Genomic DNA, 17,003 nt, shown 5'->3' with positions numbered 1-17,003 from the left:
AGAGGTGTAATAGCAAATCAACTGTTTGGTTGAATGTAATGGAATAGAGGCGTAATAGTAATCTTGTGTTTGGTTGAATGGAATAGAGGTGTAATAGCATAATGGAAAAAACTAAAATGACTAGAATACCCTTAGCATAAATTTGTTTAGGTAAATAATTATTGTTATTGTTATTAAATTTTAATAAGATTATTAATATCAATAATAAATAATTTAATCATATTTTAACATAATTATTATTAAATATATTATAATTAAAATATATAATTTTATAAAATTCTTAATAATCAATATTCTTATATGAATTTATATACTCATTTCCTTTTATATATTAATATACCACATTAACCGGTTTATATTTATATCAATGGCAAAAAAAATTTGGGAGAAGATTTTTGAGGACTGCTTTTGTTTGCAAATAACATCATTCATTCTGTGGGGAAAAAATTATGAATGAGCCTGCTTATTAATTACCTTTTTTATTTTGTACTGAAGTAGTTGCCACTGGTTCAAAAGTCGATATATATGTAATATTATTAAAATAATATTTTTTATTTTAATTATTTAAAAATATTTTTAATTAATGCGGTGTATATGAATATACACATTTAATTAGTTTTATTTTTAATAAATTTTTCTAATTTATTCATTCAATTTTAATCACCTTACAATTTATTCATTGTATTATATCTACAGATCCAATTTTAATATATTGAATATTTGTTTTTTAATCAAGTTCTTTAGTTGATTATATCTAATGTTCCAATTTTAAAAAATTCGAATAAGTATGTGCATGCACATTTATACCAGAATACATATTGAAAGAGAGAATGTGTGAAGGGCAAATGGCTTGATACATAATAGAAGGTCAAACCAAAAGATAATTAAAATTGATTACACATCATACTCAATCAAGTGCTTTTAAGAAAAAAATTGATTTATAACACACATGGACATGCATAAATAAATAAGCAAGGAAAGAAAAGGGAATTACTTTCTATCACTCAAAAGGTCAAAGAGTTTTCCATCATATATCTCAAAATAGCTAAGCCACAATTTAAATCTCTGACTGTGATAAACTGGCTGATGCAAGAATCTAATGAGGTCTTGTGCAGCTCTGAGAGGTAATGGTTGCATTGTGAACGTCTTACCACTACCTGAAATAAAAAATATATTCCGTGAACTGGAAATTAGCAACAATACCACAAAACCATGAACTGCAAAAACAAGGAGATGTGAAACAAAAGACTATAAACCAAGGAAAATAAGAAAATGACTATCATGTCTTAGGCTAATGTGATTTCTTTAGTTTACAACAGAGCTTTCTTCTCTTTTACAGAAACTAGTTCTTTTAGCACTAATTCTCTCACCAGTCTCGAAATTCTGAAACCCAATCATATGCATCAATTTTCTACTAATAATTCTAAATCTTCCAAATAGTTTCCTCCATTCTGTTTAAAATATCATGTACATCAATTTACAAAAAACTATGGTTCCAACTAGAGTCTAATTTCTTCATGACTCTTTGAATTTGGGGTCTGGCAATGTTTCTAAACCAAAGCAACCATTCCTGGTAAGGCATAAGGGCGCAAGAGTAAATGTAAATTGATGGAATATAAAATAAGATTGACACTAAAAGGAAGTTTACACATTTAACAGCCAAAACTAATTCACTATGAAGTTCTGAGGATTTACAATGATTCAAAAACTACCACTTTAATATTCACGAAAAAGCTATATTTAGAAGAAACTGAAAGGAATAGATGGCTATACACCATCCAAGATGCATGTAAGCTTTGAGATTCAAAAATATTTCCTTCTAACATTATTAGTGCTTCAAGCATACAAAAGCAGAAAATAACATATATAGCACACATGACATTCAGGAAGAAAAGTCTGAAACTGTACGTACCTGTTTGCCCATATGCAAAACAAGTGGCTTTTGTTCGCTGAAAAATTATGGGAATAATTGGCTCAACAGTAACACGATAAACCTGTTGAAGCGAACAAGAGGGGGAAAAATCAATCTTTGGCTCTAGCAAAACACTAAACAAATTGGTCATAATCTACTCAATGTTATTCAGGAACTATGTTTAGATGGCAACAAGGCATTAATTTTTAACCAAGCATTACCTCATCATTAGTAACATGCTCATCCAGAACAGCATCAAAACAGAATTCATGCTTCTCTATGTATGCTGTCAAGTCCACCTTTCATATAACAACCAAAGCAGATATAAGCATGAGAAGAGATGACAAATCAAACAAGCACCAATAATTCTAAAAAATTCATCTCAACAACACATAGTAACCTCACATTAACTTTTGTGAATAAGGGACAAACCTTTAGCTTGGGTTCATGGACCGTTAAAACATTCTCATCTACAGTTACTATATCATCCTCCTTCTGAGAAATTTCTTTCTTGTTTAATGGTCTTTTACGTACCTTGTACCATGTGCAAGAAAAAAATTAAGCTTCATAGGAAACTTGAAAATTAAGGCATAGAAGACTGTGCTACGAGCAGGCATCAATTGTTCCAGCCCAGATAATATAAAACACAGTGACAGAACATACCATAACTTTAATCTTAGCAACATTATTTTCCCTTGTACTGATCTCTTTTTCATTGGCAATGAATGACGAAGCAGAGGCATCTGCACTACTTTGCTCTTTTGCAATTAAAAGTACATTAACCTAAATCAAATTGCATATAATCATAGAAACAATAGAAACATAAACAAATAAAATACATGTGGTAAATTAAAAGCGGAACAACAGTACCTGCATGAGTAGATTAGGAAGGAGGCGTTGGTCGATGCCTGTAGAAGTCAAGGGAAAGGCCAGATGCTGCAATCCAGTAGATTGCAACCACCGTGCCATAACAGCATCACCAGCATCTCCGCCGACGGGACCAGCATTGTTGAAGGACCCGCCGCCTCTAGCGTGATCGTAAAACGCCGTCGCAGCAGCATTGCTTTGCTGCATCTGGCCACCCGTGTGGCGCTGCGATCGCCTTTGCGGAGCCAATTTTTTAAAATTTGTTTATCAACGCTACCATAAGAAAAGAGATCAAATTTCAGAAATAATAATAACAACAACAGCAATACAAAGAAAATAAGAATATAACTAAAAAATTACTAAAAAAAATTACTCAAATTCACGCATTAAAATTATATAAAAAAACAGTAGAAAAAACAAATAAAATTACTAGATAATGTTGAAAAAAAAAGACAAAAGGAAGACTGCGATTGAAGATCTACGAACAGATCTGAGAGAGAAATCAAATTATAAAAGCAGAAAATAGTGTTTGATTTTATTTAATTTATTTTCTTTTTCTCTCGAGAAATTAAAAAAAATCGATGAGAACTGAAATCAAATAGAGGGAAAAATTAAGATTCTTTGTATATAAATACCAGTGCCATGCCATGCCCACCACACGTGAAAAAAAACATATATAAAAAAGAGAGGTAAAAAAGAGAAGGAGAAGAGGCGATGAGAGTGGAGAAGAAAGCTAGAAGGAAGAAACAGAAGACGTGGATTTTGGGTAAAACAGAAGCAGGAATGGGGAGGGTAAAACAGGGACCAAAACTGAAGGAGCGCCTAAACTGAGCTCAAAGAAGGGATTAGAAATCGGTGAATTTCACCGATTAGATCAGTAATGGTTTAGCCTCGTAATAGCAATACATTGAACCAAACAACGGATTAGAGGCGTAATAAGTGGGGCCCACCGATTAGGGGTGTATAAAATTAAATATATTTTTTTAATATGCAAAAAAGAATAACTAATACTATACTAAAAATTTCATAAATATCATTATAATTCTAAAAATTAAATATTTCTGATACCCTTTTCTTTAAAAAATATTCGATTTTTTGTTAATCATAATTTAATCCAAAAACTTAAAGAATATAATAATATATTAAACAACAATATATTAGGAAAAAGAAAAAAAAACAATAAGTCAAATAAATAAATAACATAATTTATACAAAAATATTTACTGAGAGGTGTGTAAGGAGGCAAGAGGAAAATAATTTATATATTTTTACTCTGTGCTCTCAGTCTCAACATCAAACACCTTTGTTTTTCTCTCAGCAATGTCGCACCTTACCAGAGAAAGATAATTTCTTAGCAAAGTATACAAATTAAAATATAAGAAAGTCACTAACCTAATATATATGGGTATAGGTCAAATCAATTAATTCTGAAATTTGGCCTTAAAGTCCATATTGAGTCTCTAATTTTAGTCATTCAAGACTTATCATACATTAATATTTGATTATTATTATTATTAAAGTTATATAATTAAAAATTAAAAAATATTTTATCAATATAAAGTATAAACTTACGATTTAAGGGGACGAATTATATAAAATACAATTTGGCCAAGGGACGAATGTTATATAATATGGACATCAAATTTAAAATACATGATAATTTATATATATAATTTAAAAATCTGAAAATTTAAGGGAGGATGGCCTCGCCTAGATCCATCCATGAGAAGGATTATATGTGTGTCAAATTGAAATTAAAATTAAATGTTTTTATTCTAAATAAATATTCAAATTTTAAATTGAAAAATATGACATGCTTCTAATCATAACACTAGAAATGTACTTATCATTTAATATGTAAAGAGCAGCAAAATATTTGAAAACTAACATTGTCGAAACCTTTTTGGCAATTCGATTTTTTATTTTAAAAACGAAAATAGTCACCACTAATCTTTTTTATTAGGTGTAATCGGATCAGTTTGTAATTTGATAATTTTAATAAAAGGTTAGATTTACTAAAACGATGATTTTTGGCCTGCAAAATCTAGGAAATGAGTTCGGGAGTCGGTTACTCATAAGGATTAGCACCCTCATAACGCCCAAAATTAGTACCTAGTTGATTGCTTAATGTCTTAGTGTTGAGAATTGAGAATTCAAAGAAAGTTTGAAGTACGATCCCCTTTTTTGCATGATGTTATTTGATTAAAATATCGCTAATTAAATTAAATTTCATGAAAAGGGCCTTCTTATTTCAAATTAATCGAGAAAAAAAATCATGTCCCGTAAGTTAGGGCACGATATCTCGAATCTTTAAAAACAAAAATACTCATCATTTGATTATTACCTAAATCTTACGTGTTTTGAATTTTAAATAGGATGTTTGGTTATTTCGGTTCTAAGAAGAGGCCATACTTCGAAAGTTAGGAACATGACTCCTCAAATTCCGAAAATAACGAACATTGCCTCGGTTTTAATTATTTTTTATGCGCTTGTGCCGAAAAACAGATGAATGTATGTAGCAATATTTGCAATGTACGAAGATGGCAAAATTATGTTATTAACAAAATAACAACATAAGCAATGAAATAAAATGACAATACTATAATGAACACAATAATAATAAATAATAATAACAATAATAAAAAATATTCAATTAATAATACTATATGATAATAATGATAATAATAGTGAAATAATATAAAAACATATGATAATATAATTATATCTAAAATAAAATATACTAATATTATTAACATTTAAAAGTAAAGGACCAAAATAAAATAGATAGGGAAATTTGAGGGAAAATACTAAATGACTATAATATAATAATAATAATAATAATAATATCTAATGACAAAAATAAAAAAAAATAACTACGTAAAATTGTATAATTTAGACAAGAGGAAAAATATAAATAATCATAAAATAAAAGTGCCCAAAATGATAAAATAAAATAATGAAATGAAAAAAAGGGAAAAGGACAAAATTGAAATCCAAAAGATATTCTAAGTATAAACTAAAAAAAAAAGCAAAACAAAGGATTAAATCAAAACAAAATAAAATAAACAGGGACCCAAAGGGTTATTTTTCCAAACCCATGTCATTTCCTCAAGTCAACAGTGGGTCAAAAGATTGAATCACAAGGAAATCAAAATAATGGGGTAAAAATGAAATAGAATAAAAATATGTAGGACTAATTTAAAAACATGCTAAAAAGTAGAAGGACCAAAATAGCAAATAGCCATTCTTTTGAAAAACACGCAGATCCTAGGAAGGGGTCGGATCATCAGGTCAAGCGTCAAAATGACGTCGTTTTGGGTGTCTGAAGGTTAAGCCCAAACGGCGTCGTATAAGGCCCTAAATAAATAAAAAATCATAACAAAAAAAAAACATTTCAGACTCTGTTTTTTTTTAATTATTTTCTCTTAGTTTTTTTCTCTCAAAGCCACCCCTATGTCGGGCCATGGGATAGTCGTTCTCCACCGTGACCGCCGGTTATCAACGACGGAGACTGCTGCCTTTGGTGGCCGGAGTTCCCCAAAATAGGCCCTTTTGATCCCCTTTTTGAGTAAATTGTGGATCTAAGGTTAGATTCTCCAGAATATAGTCGAAGCTCGACTGGAAATCAAGAAACCGTTCAACTCCTCTTCTTCGATGAAGCCATCGACGGTGGTGGAAGATGAACAGGTAAAAGATTTAACCATTTTGTTTTATTTTTCTTATATTTTTTGAAACAAGAAGAAAGAAAGAAAAAACTAAATAGGACTACCTTCATATTTTCTGTAATGACCCAAAATTCACGGGCACCTGAAAAGTGAGTTATAGGGCCTCCGTCTTAGTGAAATAAGTTCAAAAATAATTATTAGAAATATTTATGAGTTTAGTAGTGTACTTAATTAGGTTTTAATTAGGTGAATTTAGCTTAATTTAGAGTAATTTGTAAAAAGAACTAAATTGAATAAGGGGTAAAAGTTTAATTCTAAAATAATAGAAAATAAAAAGGATTAAAATGGTAATTAAACTATTTACAAAAGTTGAGGCGGCATATATGTATTAAAATCTAAGATTTTATTTAGGTTATATATATAAATATTATATATAATTATAAACCATCATTATGGTTTTATATTATTATTATTATTAGTATTGTTATTATTATTAAATGAAGTAAATAGTAGACAATTGTATGGTTATAATTAAATACATGCGTAACAATATGTATAATATAATTGTAATACAAGTATTATTTATTAAGTAGATATTTATTATTTATTATTAATAAGTAAAAGATATTTATTGGATAAATAATTAAAACAATATTTTTTTTGGTATGAAAAACAAATTAGATAATGACATTTGTAATAATATAAATATGTACACTTGTTATATAATTATTAATTTACTTAATATTAAAGTAAAAGATATTTTAATATATGATATTAGTATTATAATATGTTAATAAAATAATAAAGCATAAAAGAAAAATAAAGAAACAAAGAAACAAAACAGAAAAGAAACAGAGAGCATTTCGAAGGTAGCAGGAAAAAGAAAGAAAGAAAAGAAAAAGGGGAAATAGGGTTTTTGAAGTTTGGAGTTTAATTGGTAAGCTCAATCAAGTCCTTTTCTCTTAATTTTGATGTTTTAAAAGTATTAAAACAAGGTTTTGATGGAATTAAGTTGGTAGTTTAGAAGTTTTTAGGTTTTTAAACAAAGTTCATGTTGAATAAAATGATGAAATAGGGGTTTAATTGAATGAAATTTAAGTTAGAATAGATAAAGGGATTGAAATGTAAAGTAATAAAATTGCCGATGCACTACAAAGAGTAGCGGAAATTGTTCCTACTACGACTTCAGTTCCAATTCAAAGACGGGCCCCGATAAAAGAATTGAGAAAGTATGGTGCCACAGAATTTATGAGTCTAAAAGGAGTCCATCCGTCTGCAGCTGAAAATTGGATGGAGTCGACTAAAAGAATTTTACAACAATTAGATTGTACCCCCCGAGAGTGTTTGATTTGTGCTGTATCGTTGCTACAAGGAGAAGCTTACTTATGGTGGGAATCAGTGGTTCGACATTTACCAGAGAATCAGATAACTTGGGATCTATTTCAGAAAGAGCTTCAAAAGAAATATATCGGAGAAATGTATATCGAAGACAAGAAACAAGAGTTTTTGACGTTACAACAGGGTGACATGACAGTAATAGATTATGAGAGAGAATTCTCGAGACTCAGCAGATATGCCTCAGACTGCTGAGTAATAATATCACTGCTCTTACCAGCTCCTCCTCTGGCAACCGAACTACCTCTACTTGGACCTCTGCCTCGAGCAGTAGATACATGAATTTCAACCCAAACACACCAGTACGACACATTATGCCTAAAACGGTATATAGTACCTGATCAGAATACGACACATAAAAGTGCCTAAAACGACACACGAGGTGTCTGATACGACACACGAGGTGCCTGAAATACGACACATAAAGTGCCTGATCAGTAAAGCTGGCAAATCACGTACACTTCCAGATCTTATGGCATGTCAATTATATCCGACTTAGCTCAACTAGTTAATAGGGTATTTCAATTCTCAATTCACTTTCATTTCCAATCCAAGATCACTTTTCAATTAAAATTTTCACATTCAAATTAATTTACAATTCTATTATACATACACATTCACCATTCAATTCAATTCTCATTCAATTCAAATATCAATACTTACTTATAAATCACTTATTAAATATAGAATTTATATAAAACATTTAATAAAAAGTAATTTGAATTATAGTAATACAAACTGTGAATTTCTCGTTTTAATCCTCGATAGCTTTCTCCTTCCCTTTGTGCGCCGATGTCTTGGGTTCTTTGAGTAGCCAAAATCTTTTCAACAATTCTTCTATTAGGAAATTCTTTACCTAACAATCTCACCTTGTCTGCAATTGTAAGCAGTTGTTCAACGTAGTTATTTGCTACTTCAAACTCTTTCATTCTCTTTACTTAAAATTTTTGAACTAAGTCCATCGCTTGCATGTTCTTGATTCTTTCATTCCCTTCATATTCTTTTTTAAGATACTTCCTAAGTTTCTGTAGCGGATTCAATTACATGATTCTTGTGAGAATTGATGGTGAAACTATATAAAATATGCATGCCTTGACTTTAGCCTTCCTCGCCTTCTTCTTATGATTCTCCATCTATTCAACTGTTAGATTGGTTGGATGTTATGGATCGAGTCATCGGACGATTTGTAGGAAAATTGTTTGGTTTAGTAGGGCTTTCCCCCTTGTTTTCTTTTCTGAGGCATATCTGCTGAGTCTCGAGAATTCTCTCTCATAATCTATTACTGTCATGTCACCCTATTGTAACGTCAAAAACTCTTGTTTCTTGTCTTCGATATACATTTCTCCGATATATTTCTTTTGAAACTCTTTCTGAAATAGATCCCAAGTTATCTGATTCTCTGGTAAATGTCGAACCACTGATTCCCACCATAAGTAAGCTTCTCCTTGTAGCAACGATACAACACAAATCAAACACTCTCGGGGGGTACAATCTAATTGTTGTAAAATTCTTTTAATCGACTCCATCCAATTTTCAGCTGTAGACGGATGGACTCCTTTTATACCCATAAATTCAGTGGCACCATACTTTCTTAATTCCTTTACCGGGGCCCGTCTTTGATTTGGAACTGAAGTCATAGCAGGAACAATTTCCGCTACTCTTTGTAGTGCATCGGCAATTTTATTACTTTACGTTTCAATCCCTTTATCTATTCTAACTTAAATTTCATTCAATTAAACCCCTATTTCATCATTTTATTCAACATGAACTTTGTTTAAAAACCTAAGAACTTCTAAACTACCAACTTAATTCCATCAAAACCTTGTTTTAATACTTTTAAAACATCAAAATTAAGAGAAAAGGACTTGATTGAGCTTACCAATTAAACTTCAAACTTCAAAAACCCTATTTCCCCTTTTTCTTTTCTTTCTTTCTTTTTCCTGCTACCTTCGAAATGCTCTCTGTTTCTTTTCTGTTTTGTTTCTTTGTTTATTTATTTTTCTTTTATGCTTTATTATTTTATTAACATATTATAATACTAATATCATATATTAAAATATCTTTTACTTTAATATTAAGTAAATTAATAATTATATAACAAGTGTACATATTTATATTATTACAAATGTCATTATCTAATTTATTTTTCATACCAAAAAAAATATTGTTTTAATTATTTATCTTATTAATAATAAATAATAAATATCTACTTAATAAATAATACTTGTATTACAATTGTATTATACATATTATTACGCATGTATTTAATTATAACCATACAATTGTCTACTATTTACTTCATTTAATAATAATAATAACAATACTAATAATAATAATAATATAAAACCATAATGATGGTTTATAATTATATATAATATTTATATAATATTTATATATATAACCTAAATAAAATATTAGATTTTAATACATATATGCCGCCTCAACTTTTGTAAATAGTTTAATTACCATTTTAATCCTTTTTATTTTCTATTATTTTAGAATTAAACTTTTACCCCTTATTCAATTTAGTTCTTTTTACAAATTACTCTAAATTAAGCTAAATTCACCTAATTAAAACCTAATTAGGCACACTACTAAACTCATAAATATTTCTAATAATTATTTTCGAACTTATTTCACTAAGACGGAGGCCCTATAACTCACTTTTCCGGTGCCCATGAATTTTGGGTCATTACATTTCTCCCCCCTTCATAAATTTCATCCTCGAAATTTACCTGAGAAAAGATGAGGATATTGTGCTCTCATCGTTTCTTCCAGTTCCCAAGTTGCTTCTTCCACTTTATGATTTCTCCATAACACTTTTATTAAAGGAACCCGTTTGTTTCTCAACTCATTTACTTCTCTAGCTAATATTTGCACTAGCTCTTCTTCATAAGACAGATCCGGTCGAATTTCAATGTCTTCAGTGGAAATGATATGTGAAGGATCTGACCTATATCTCCAAAGCATAGAAACATGAAAAACATCGTGAATCTTCTGTAACTCTGAAGGTAAAGCTAATCGGTAAGCAACCGGTCCAACTCTTTCTACTATTTCATATGGCCTAATAAAACGTGGACTCAATTTACCCTTTCGGCCAAATCTCAAAACTTTCTTCCAAGGTGATACTTTGAGGAATACTTTATCACCAACAGAATATTCAATGTCTCGTCGTTTCAAGTCTGCATATGATTTCTGCCTATCAAAGGTTGTTTTCAATCTGTCTTTAATCTTCTTTATCATTTTTCTGTTTCTTGAATCAATTCTGGCCCAATCATTTTTCTTTCCTTCAATTCTGTCCAACATACTGGTGATCGACACCTTCGACCATATAATGCTTCATACGGAGCCATCTGAATACTAGATTGGAAACTATTGTTATAGACAAATTCAGCTAATGGCAAATAACGTTCCCAACCTGATTCAAAATCAATGATACAAGCCCGAAGCATATCTTCTAATATCTGTATTACCCGTTCGGAATGTTCATCTGTTTGATGAAAGGCCATACTAAAGTTAAGTCGAGTACCCAATGATTCATGTAGCTGTCTCCAAAACCTCAATGTGAACCGCAGATCTCGATCCGAGATTATTGATACCAGAATACCGTGTAATCTAACAATTTCTCGAATATACACTTCTGCAAGCTTCTGCAATGACCAATCTGTTTTGACAGCTATAAAATGAGCTAATTTTGTAAGCCGATCAACAATTATCCAAATAGCATTCTTTTTGCTCGCCGACAATGGCAATTTTGTAACAAAATCCATTGTGATACGATCCCATTTCCACTCAGGAATGCTAATAGGCTAAAGTAATCTAGTAGGAACTTGATGTTCTGCCTTTACTTGCTGACATGTCAAACATTTACTAACATATTCAACTATGTCCCTTTTCATTCCAGGCCACCAATATAATTCTCGTAAATCATGATACATCTTCATACCTCCGGGGTGTAAGGCAAATGAACTATCGTGAGCTTCTCGAATAATTAACTCTTTAAGCTCAGAAGTAGCTGGAATACAAATCCGATTTCGGAATCTCAAATAACCATGATCATCAACATTAAAGTTTTTTACTGTGCCATTCTGTACCATTTCTCTCTTTTTCAACAACTTATCGTCTTTCAACTGTGCTGATCTGATATGCTCAAACATTATCAGCTTCATCCTTAACTCGGCCAAAAGACTTCCATCATCACTGATACTGAATTGTGCAAACATTGCTCTTAATTCAATTGTAGCTTTTCTACTTAGTGCATTAGCTACAACATTAGCTTTTCCCGAATGGTAATCTATAACACAGTCATAATCTTTTAGGAGCTCTATCCATCGTCTTTGTCTCAAGTTTAATTCTTTTGGGGAAATGAGATATTTCAAACTTTTATGATCGGTATAGATGTAGCATTTCTCACCGTACAAATAATGTCTCCAAATCTTCAGGGTGAAAATCACAACTGCTAGTTCCAAATCATGAGTCGGGTAATTACGTTCATGTGGCTTCAATTGACGAGATGCATAGGCTATTACTTTTCCATCCTGCATCAGTACACAACTTAAACCATTCAAAGAAGCATCACTATACGCTACAAAATCTTTCCCCGACTGTGGTAATGTTAATACCGGTGCCTCTGTCAACATTTGCTTTAAAGTCTCCAAACTCTTCTGGCACTGATCATCCCAGGTAAAAGGAACATTCTTCTGCAGTAGTTTAGTCATGGGTAGTGCTATCTTCAAAAATCCATTTATAAATATTCTATAATACCCAGCTAAACCAAGAAAACTGCGTACCTCTGATACGTTTCTTGGTGGTTTCCACTGTACAATCGCTTCAATCTTCTTTGGATCAACTCGGATTCCATCTGTAGATACTACATGTCCTAGAAATACAACCTCTGACAACCAAAATTCACATTTGCTGAGCTTTCCATACAACTATTTTTCCCGTAATATTTGTAGTATAATCCTGAGATGCTGATCATGCTATGACTCTGACTTCGAATAAACCAGTATATCATCAATAAAAACAACTACAATCTAGTCTAAATACGGTTGAAAGATACGATTCATGAGATCTATAAAAGCAGCTAGAGCATTTGTTAACCCGAATGGCATTACTAAGAACTCATAGTGACCATATCTTGTACGGAAAGCTATTTTTGGAACATCGCTTTCTTTTACTTTCAACTGGTAGTAGCCTGACCTTAAGTCAATCTTCGAAAATACAGAAGCTCCTCTCAACTGATCAAACAAATCATCAATGCGAGGTAGTGGATACTTATTCTTGATTGTCACCTTATTTAGTTGCCGATAATCAATACAAAGTCTCATCGAGCCATCTTTCATTTTAACAAATAATACCGGAGCTTCCCACGGTGATATACACGGTCGAATAAAACCACAGTCTAATAAGTCTTGCAACTGTATCTTCAACTCTTCCAACTCTGTAAGTGAAATTCGATACGGAGGTATAGAGATTGGTAACGTACCCGGATAAACCTCAATAGCGAACTCGACTTCCCTATCTCGCGGCAAACCCGGTAGTTCTTCTGGAAATACATCTGGAAATTCGCATATAGTCCTAATTTGACTGCACTGACTCCCAACTGAATCAGAATTAATAACGTATGCCAAATATGCTGAACAACCCTGCTAAAGTAATTTACTAGCCTTTATTGCTAAAACAATTCATGCTGGCCCACTAGTACGAATACCATTTACTTCAACCCGACCTTCACTCTCTGTCTGAATGCTGAATCTCTTTTTATAGCAGTCTAAAATCACTCCATGTTTAGATAACCAATCAATCCCCAGTATTATATCAAAATCCCCAAATGGCATAATCAACAGGTCAACTGGAAAGTTTTATTCTGTATAATCAACGGGCATCTTGGACAGACCTAATTCACTAACACTGTTTGCCCCAACGGACTCGACACCTCAATAGACACTCTAGACATTTCGGATTTTAATTTTCTCGACTCAACTAATTTTGAATTAATATAAGAATGTGAATATCCAAGATCAATCAAAACATAAACAGGTTCAGAATACAGTAAAAATATACCTGTTACCACATCGTGGCCGTCGCCTTCTTCACGAGTTTTGACCACATAAACTCTAGCTGGTACTCTTGCTTCAGACTGCTGAGTAATAATATCACTGCTCCTTCTATCAGCTCCTCCTCTGGCAATCGAACTACCTCTACTTGGACCTCTACCTCGAGCAGTAGATACTGATCTCTATGATGTGACAGGAGTATCATTTTTATTCTTCGGACAATCTTTAACAAAATGCTCCGTCGACCCACAATGGAAACAACCTCCTGTCACTTTCCAGCATTCACCTAAATGTCTCTTTCCACAATATCCACATTCTGGAATGTCCACATCTCGAGGTGGACCTCGTATACTACCAGTAGATACCGTCGCCTGTTTTCCCTGGCTTCTTCCTCTTCTGTTCGATCTAAAACTGAATCTCCAACCACCCTGAGATTCTTTTAGTCTTTTCGGCTGAGGATTCAAACTGGTAGTTCCCGTACGCTTCCCAGCTGGTCAAACACATTCAGTCTTTTTATTGAAGCCCAACATTTGTTCTACCATTTTAGCTCGCTCAATCAAGTCTACCATTTCAATAATACGTTGAGATACCAACTGTAATTTGATCTCATCTCGTAGACCCCATAAAAATCTCTTACATTTTCTTTTCAACTATGTTGTTCTTTTTTTTTCTTTTGTGTGTGTAAAAAAATTACATGCCATTTTTATGGCTTTTATAGCCGATTACATAATATTCAATATTCTTTTTACCTTTCTGTCGTTTCTGTCTTTTGTTCTCAGTTCCTCTTTTTTCTTCTTTGCAGGTATCCATGGCAAGGTCAACGGCGTTGGGGGGCTGCGCCTTGCTATTTTGGTGAAACGATGGCAGGGAGGGATAGTCCTCGGGCGTCGTATCCGCTGACATGGTAAGGAGCAGTGGCGGATAGGGTTTTTCTAATTAGTTTAAGTTTTTGGGCTTGGGATTTTAGGGATTTTAGGTTAGCAAATTTGGGTTAGGGTAAATTAGGCTTGTAATTTGGACTTTAATTATTATCTTGTTTATGTTGTTGTTTTATTTATTGGGCTGGATAGATTTGAGCCATTATAAACATATTTTAAAATGGTGATTGGAGGGAAAATTAACAAGTTTTACTATATTTTCTTTTTCAACAATCTGCCACCAAATATCTATTGGAAATCACTCTTTCAAATATATGGTAAAGTACGTAAAAGAAAGAGGATTACTAGAGAGCATAAATATAGTTTTGTCGAATTTTCTAACATCTAGGAGGCAAGATATGTTGTAAATAATTTGAGTAGTTTTTGTCTTTCCAATCATTGTATTCAAGCCAATATGTCTAGGTTTATTTCTCTCTCCTCATATTAGAACAAAGTTCAAATGAGACGTGCAACCAATGTGAATAATGTGATGATTTTGAAACTCAAAAGGCACTAATACAATTATTTTTGTAGATGAGTAAAGAAATTTACGAGTACACTTTAACAGAATTTGATATAGTTGAAAACATTCGGAGAAAAATGGTCAAAACAAAATGATTAGCAAATCTACATCCATGAAATGTGATAAATGTATTGAAAATAATCCATTATTGGCATCTAAGAATTTGGTTGTTAGGTTTTATTGATTGTGAAGTTGTGCTTAAGCTAAAGTAATATTTGATTGCCACTATGATTTCTTTTTCAAATATTAGCTATTTGAGAGATGAGTTTAAAAATGAGAAATTGAATGACATCATTATAAGAAGAATCTCAAGTAAAAAAAATTCCTTAATTTTTAAGTGATGGACAAGAGAAATGTTGTTTAAGCGAGGATGGGATTGGATATTGAACTAGATTAAAGAGGTGAAGAGATGGATACGTTTGGAATATATGGAATTCAAGTATAGTTGGGTAACAGTGGTGGGACTCTCTTCTTCACACTTGAAATATGACAACTTTTTAAAACATTAATAATCCATCGAGAGATGCAGTATTGGTGGAAGAATCACTTTTGGAAGGTTACAATTACAATAAAATGCCTACGAAGATTTTAACTAATCAATTAAGTTGTACTTAGACCAATCCATGGGTCGAGTCGGGTTTAGTTCGGGCATTGACAAAATTTTAGGCCCATTTGATAGGTTCAGGCTCGACTCGACTTGAAAAATAAGCCTAAAATTTTGCCCAAGCCTGATTTGGATAAAAATACTAAAACTCGGGTTCGACCCGGCTATATTAAAATTTTTATATAATTTGAAAAAAATATATAATACATCAAAAACACTAAAAATATTAAAATAAATGTTTATCAACAAACTAAGCATGAATTTTTTAAAAAATCTTTATACTTAAATAACACTAACATAGGTGCAACTTAACAAGCAAATGCCTCTAAAATAGTAACAAAATTAACAATGAAATAAGAGTTATACAATATCTAAATAATAACAACAAAATAGTAGCAATATAAGAGTGAAATGATAGTAAAACAATGAGAAAACAATAAGAAACAACACTTTTTTTTCCTTTTTGCAAGTTCGAGCCGGGCCCAGGCCAAAAAAGCCTTACCCAAGGCCTGACTCATTTTCTAAATGGACCTTATTTTTTTTGCCCAAGCCCATTCTTTGAGCATATATTTTCGCCTAAACCCTCTCACTTTTTGGGCAGGCCTTCAGGCCGGGCCAAGTCACCTGACCCATGGACAGGTTTAGTTGTATCAAGAAAGTTTTGATCCTCAATTGTGTTGACATTTGATTCCCAATTAGAGTTTCAGAACGAGAAGATGTATTGACATTGGTTGACTATTTTTGTTTGAAAAATGATTCTAACCAATCTATATCTCTAATACTATTGAACACTAAATCAAGTGGCTTTATTAATCTAAGAAAAAAGTTGGGAAAGACTGATATGGAAACAATTAAAGAGAAAACTGGACATGTTAAGAATGAAAAAAATTAGAAGGATTGTAATAGTAAGAGCGTCCATACTTAAGAAAGGGTTTAGCCTCTAAAGGAAGAAACTTCAAAGTTGAAGAATAAGCGACAGAGACTCTATGGGACCAATGTGTTGGACACCAAAGAGCTTGCAAATTCCTTGGTAGGAGGGACTAGTGGTTCTTGAGGTATTT

The 17,003-nt window shown here is 31.9% G+C and overlaps 1 protein-coding gene across 1 annotated transcript; it reads right to left on the bottom strand.

Annotated features, from left to right (window-relative positions):
* Positions 1–898: 898 nt before the first annotated feature.
* Positions 899–3,363, bottom strand: LOC121209331 (kinesin-like protein KIN-13A). The gene is made up of 7 exons (XM_041079850.1): positions 3,210–3,363; positions 2,783–3,052; positions 2,576–2,695; positions 2,345–2,446; positions 2,134–2,211; positions 1,913–1,994; positions 899–1,157 (listed from the first exon to the last, which is right to left on the bottom strand). The coding sequence occupies exons 2-7, from the start codon at positions 2,984–2,986 to the stop codon at positions 991–993; spliced, it is 753 nt and encodes a 250-aa protein (XP_040935784.1). The 5' UTR covers positions 2,987–3,052; positions 3,210–3,363; the 3' UTR covers positions 899–990.
* Positions 3,364–17,003: the final 13,640 nt, after the last annotated feature.

This window comes from Gossypium hirsutum, chromosome A11 (assembly GCF_007990345.1).
Source record: "Gossypium hirsutum isolate 1008001.06 chromosome A11, Gossypium_hirsutum_v2.1, whole genome shotgun sequence".
Taxonomy (NCBI): domain Eukaryota; kingdom Viridiplantae; phylum Streptophyta; class Magnoliopsida; order Malvales; family Malvaceae; genus Gossypium; species Gossypium hirsutum.
Note: the sequence above shows the minus strand (reverse complement) of the source record. Positions and strands in the feature narration are given on the sequence as shown.

What these genes read in the sequence shown, in the direction of transcription:
- LOC121209331 (XM_041079850.1), bottom strand. Translation starts at nt 2,986, where the DNA reads ATGCAGCAAAGCAATGCTGCTGCGACGGCGTTTTACGATCACGCTAGA. An exon ending in TTCCTAATCTACTCATGCAG is followed by an intron (nt 2,696 to 2,782) that starts GTACTGTTGTTC and finishes AATTTGATTTAG; the next exon opens with GTTAATGTACTTTTAATTGC. An exon ending in TTTTGCATATGGGCAAACAG is followed by an intron (nt 1,158 to 1,912) that starts GTACGTACAGTT and finishes TTTTTATTTCAG; the next exon opens with GTAGTGGTAAGACGTTCACA.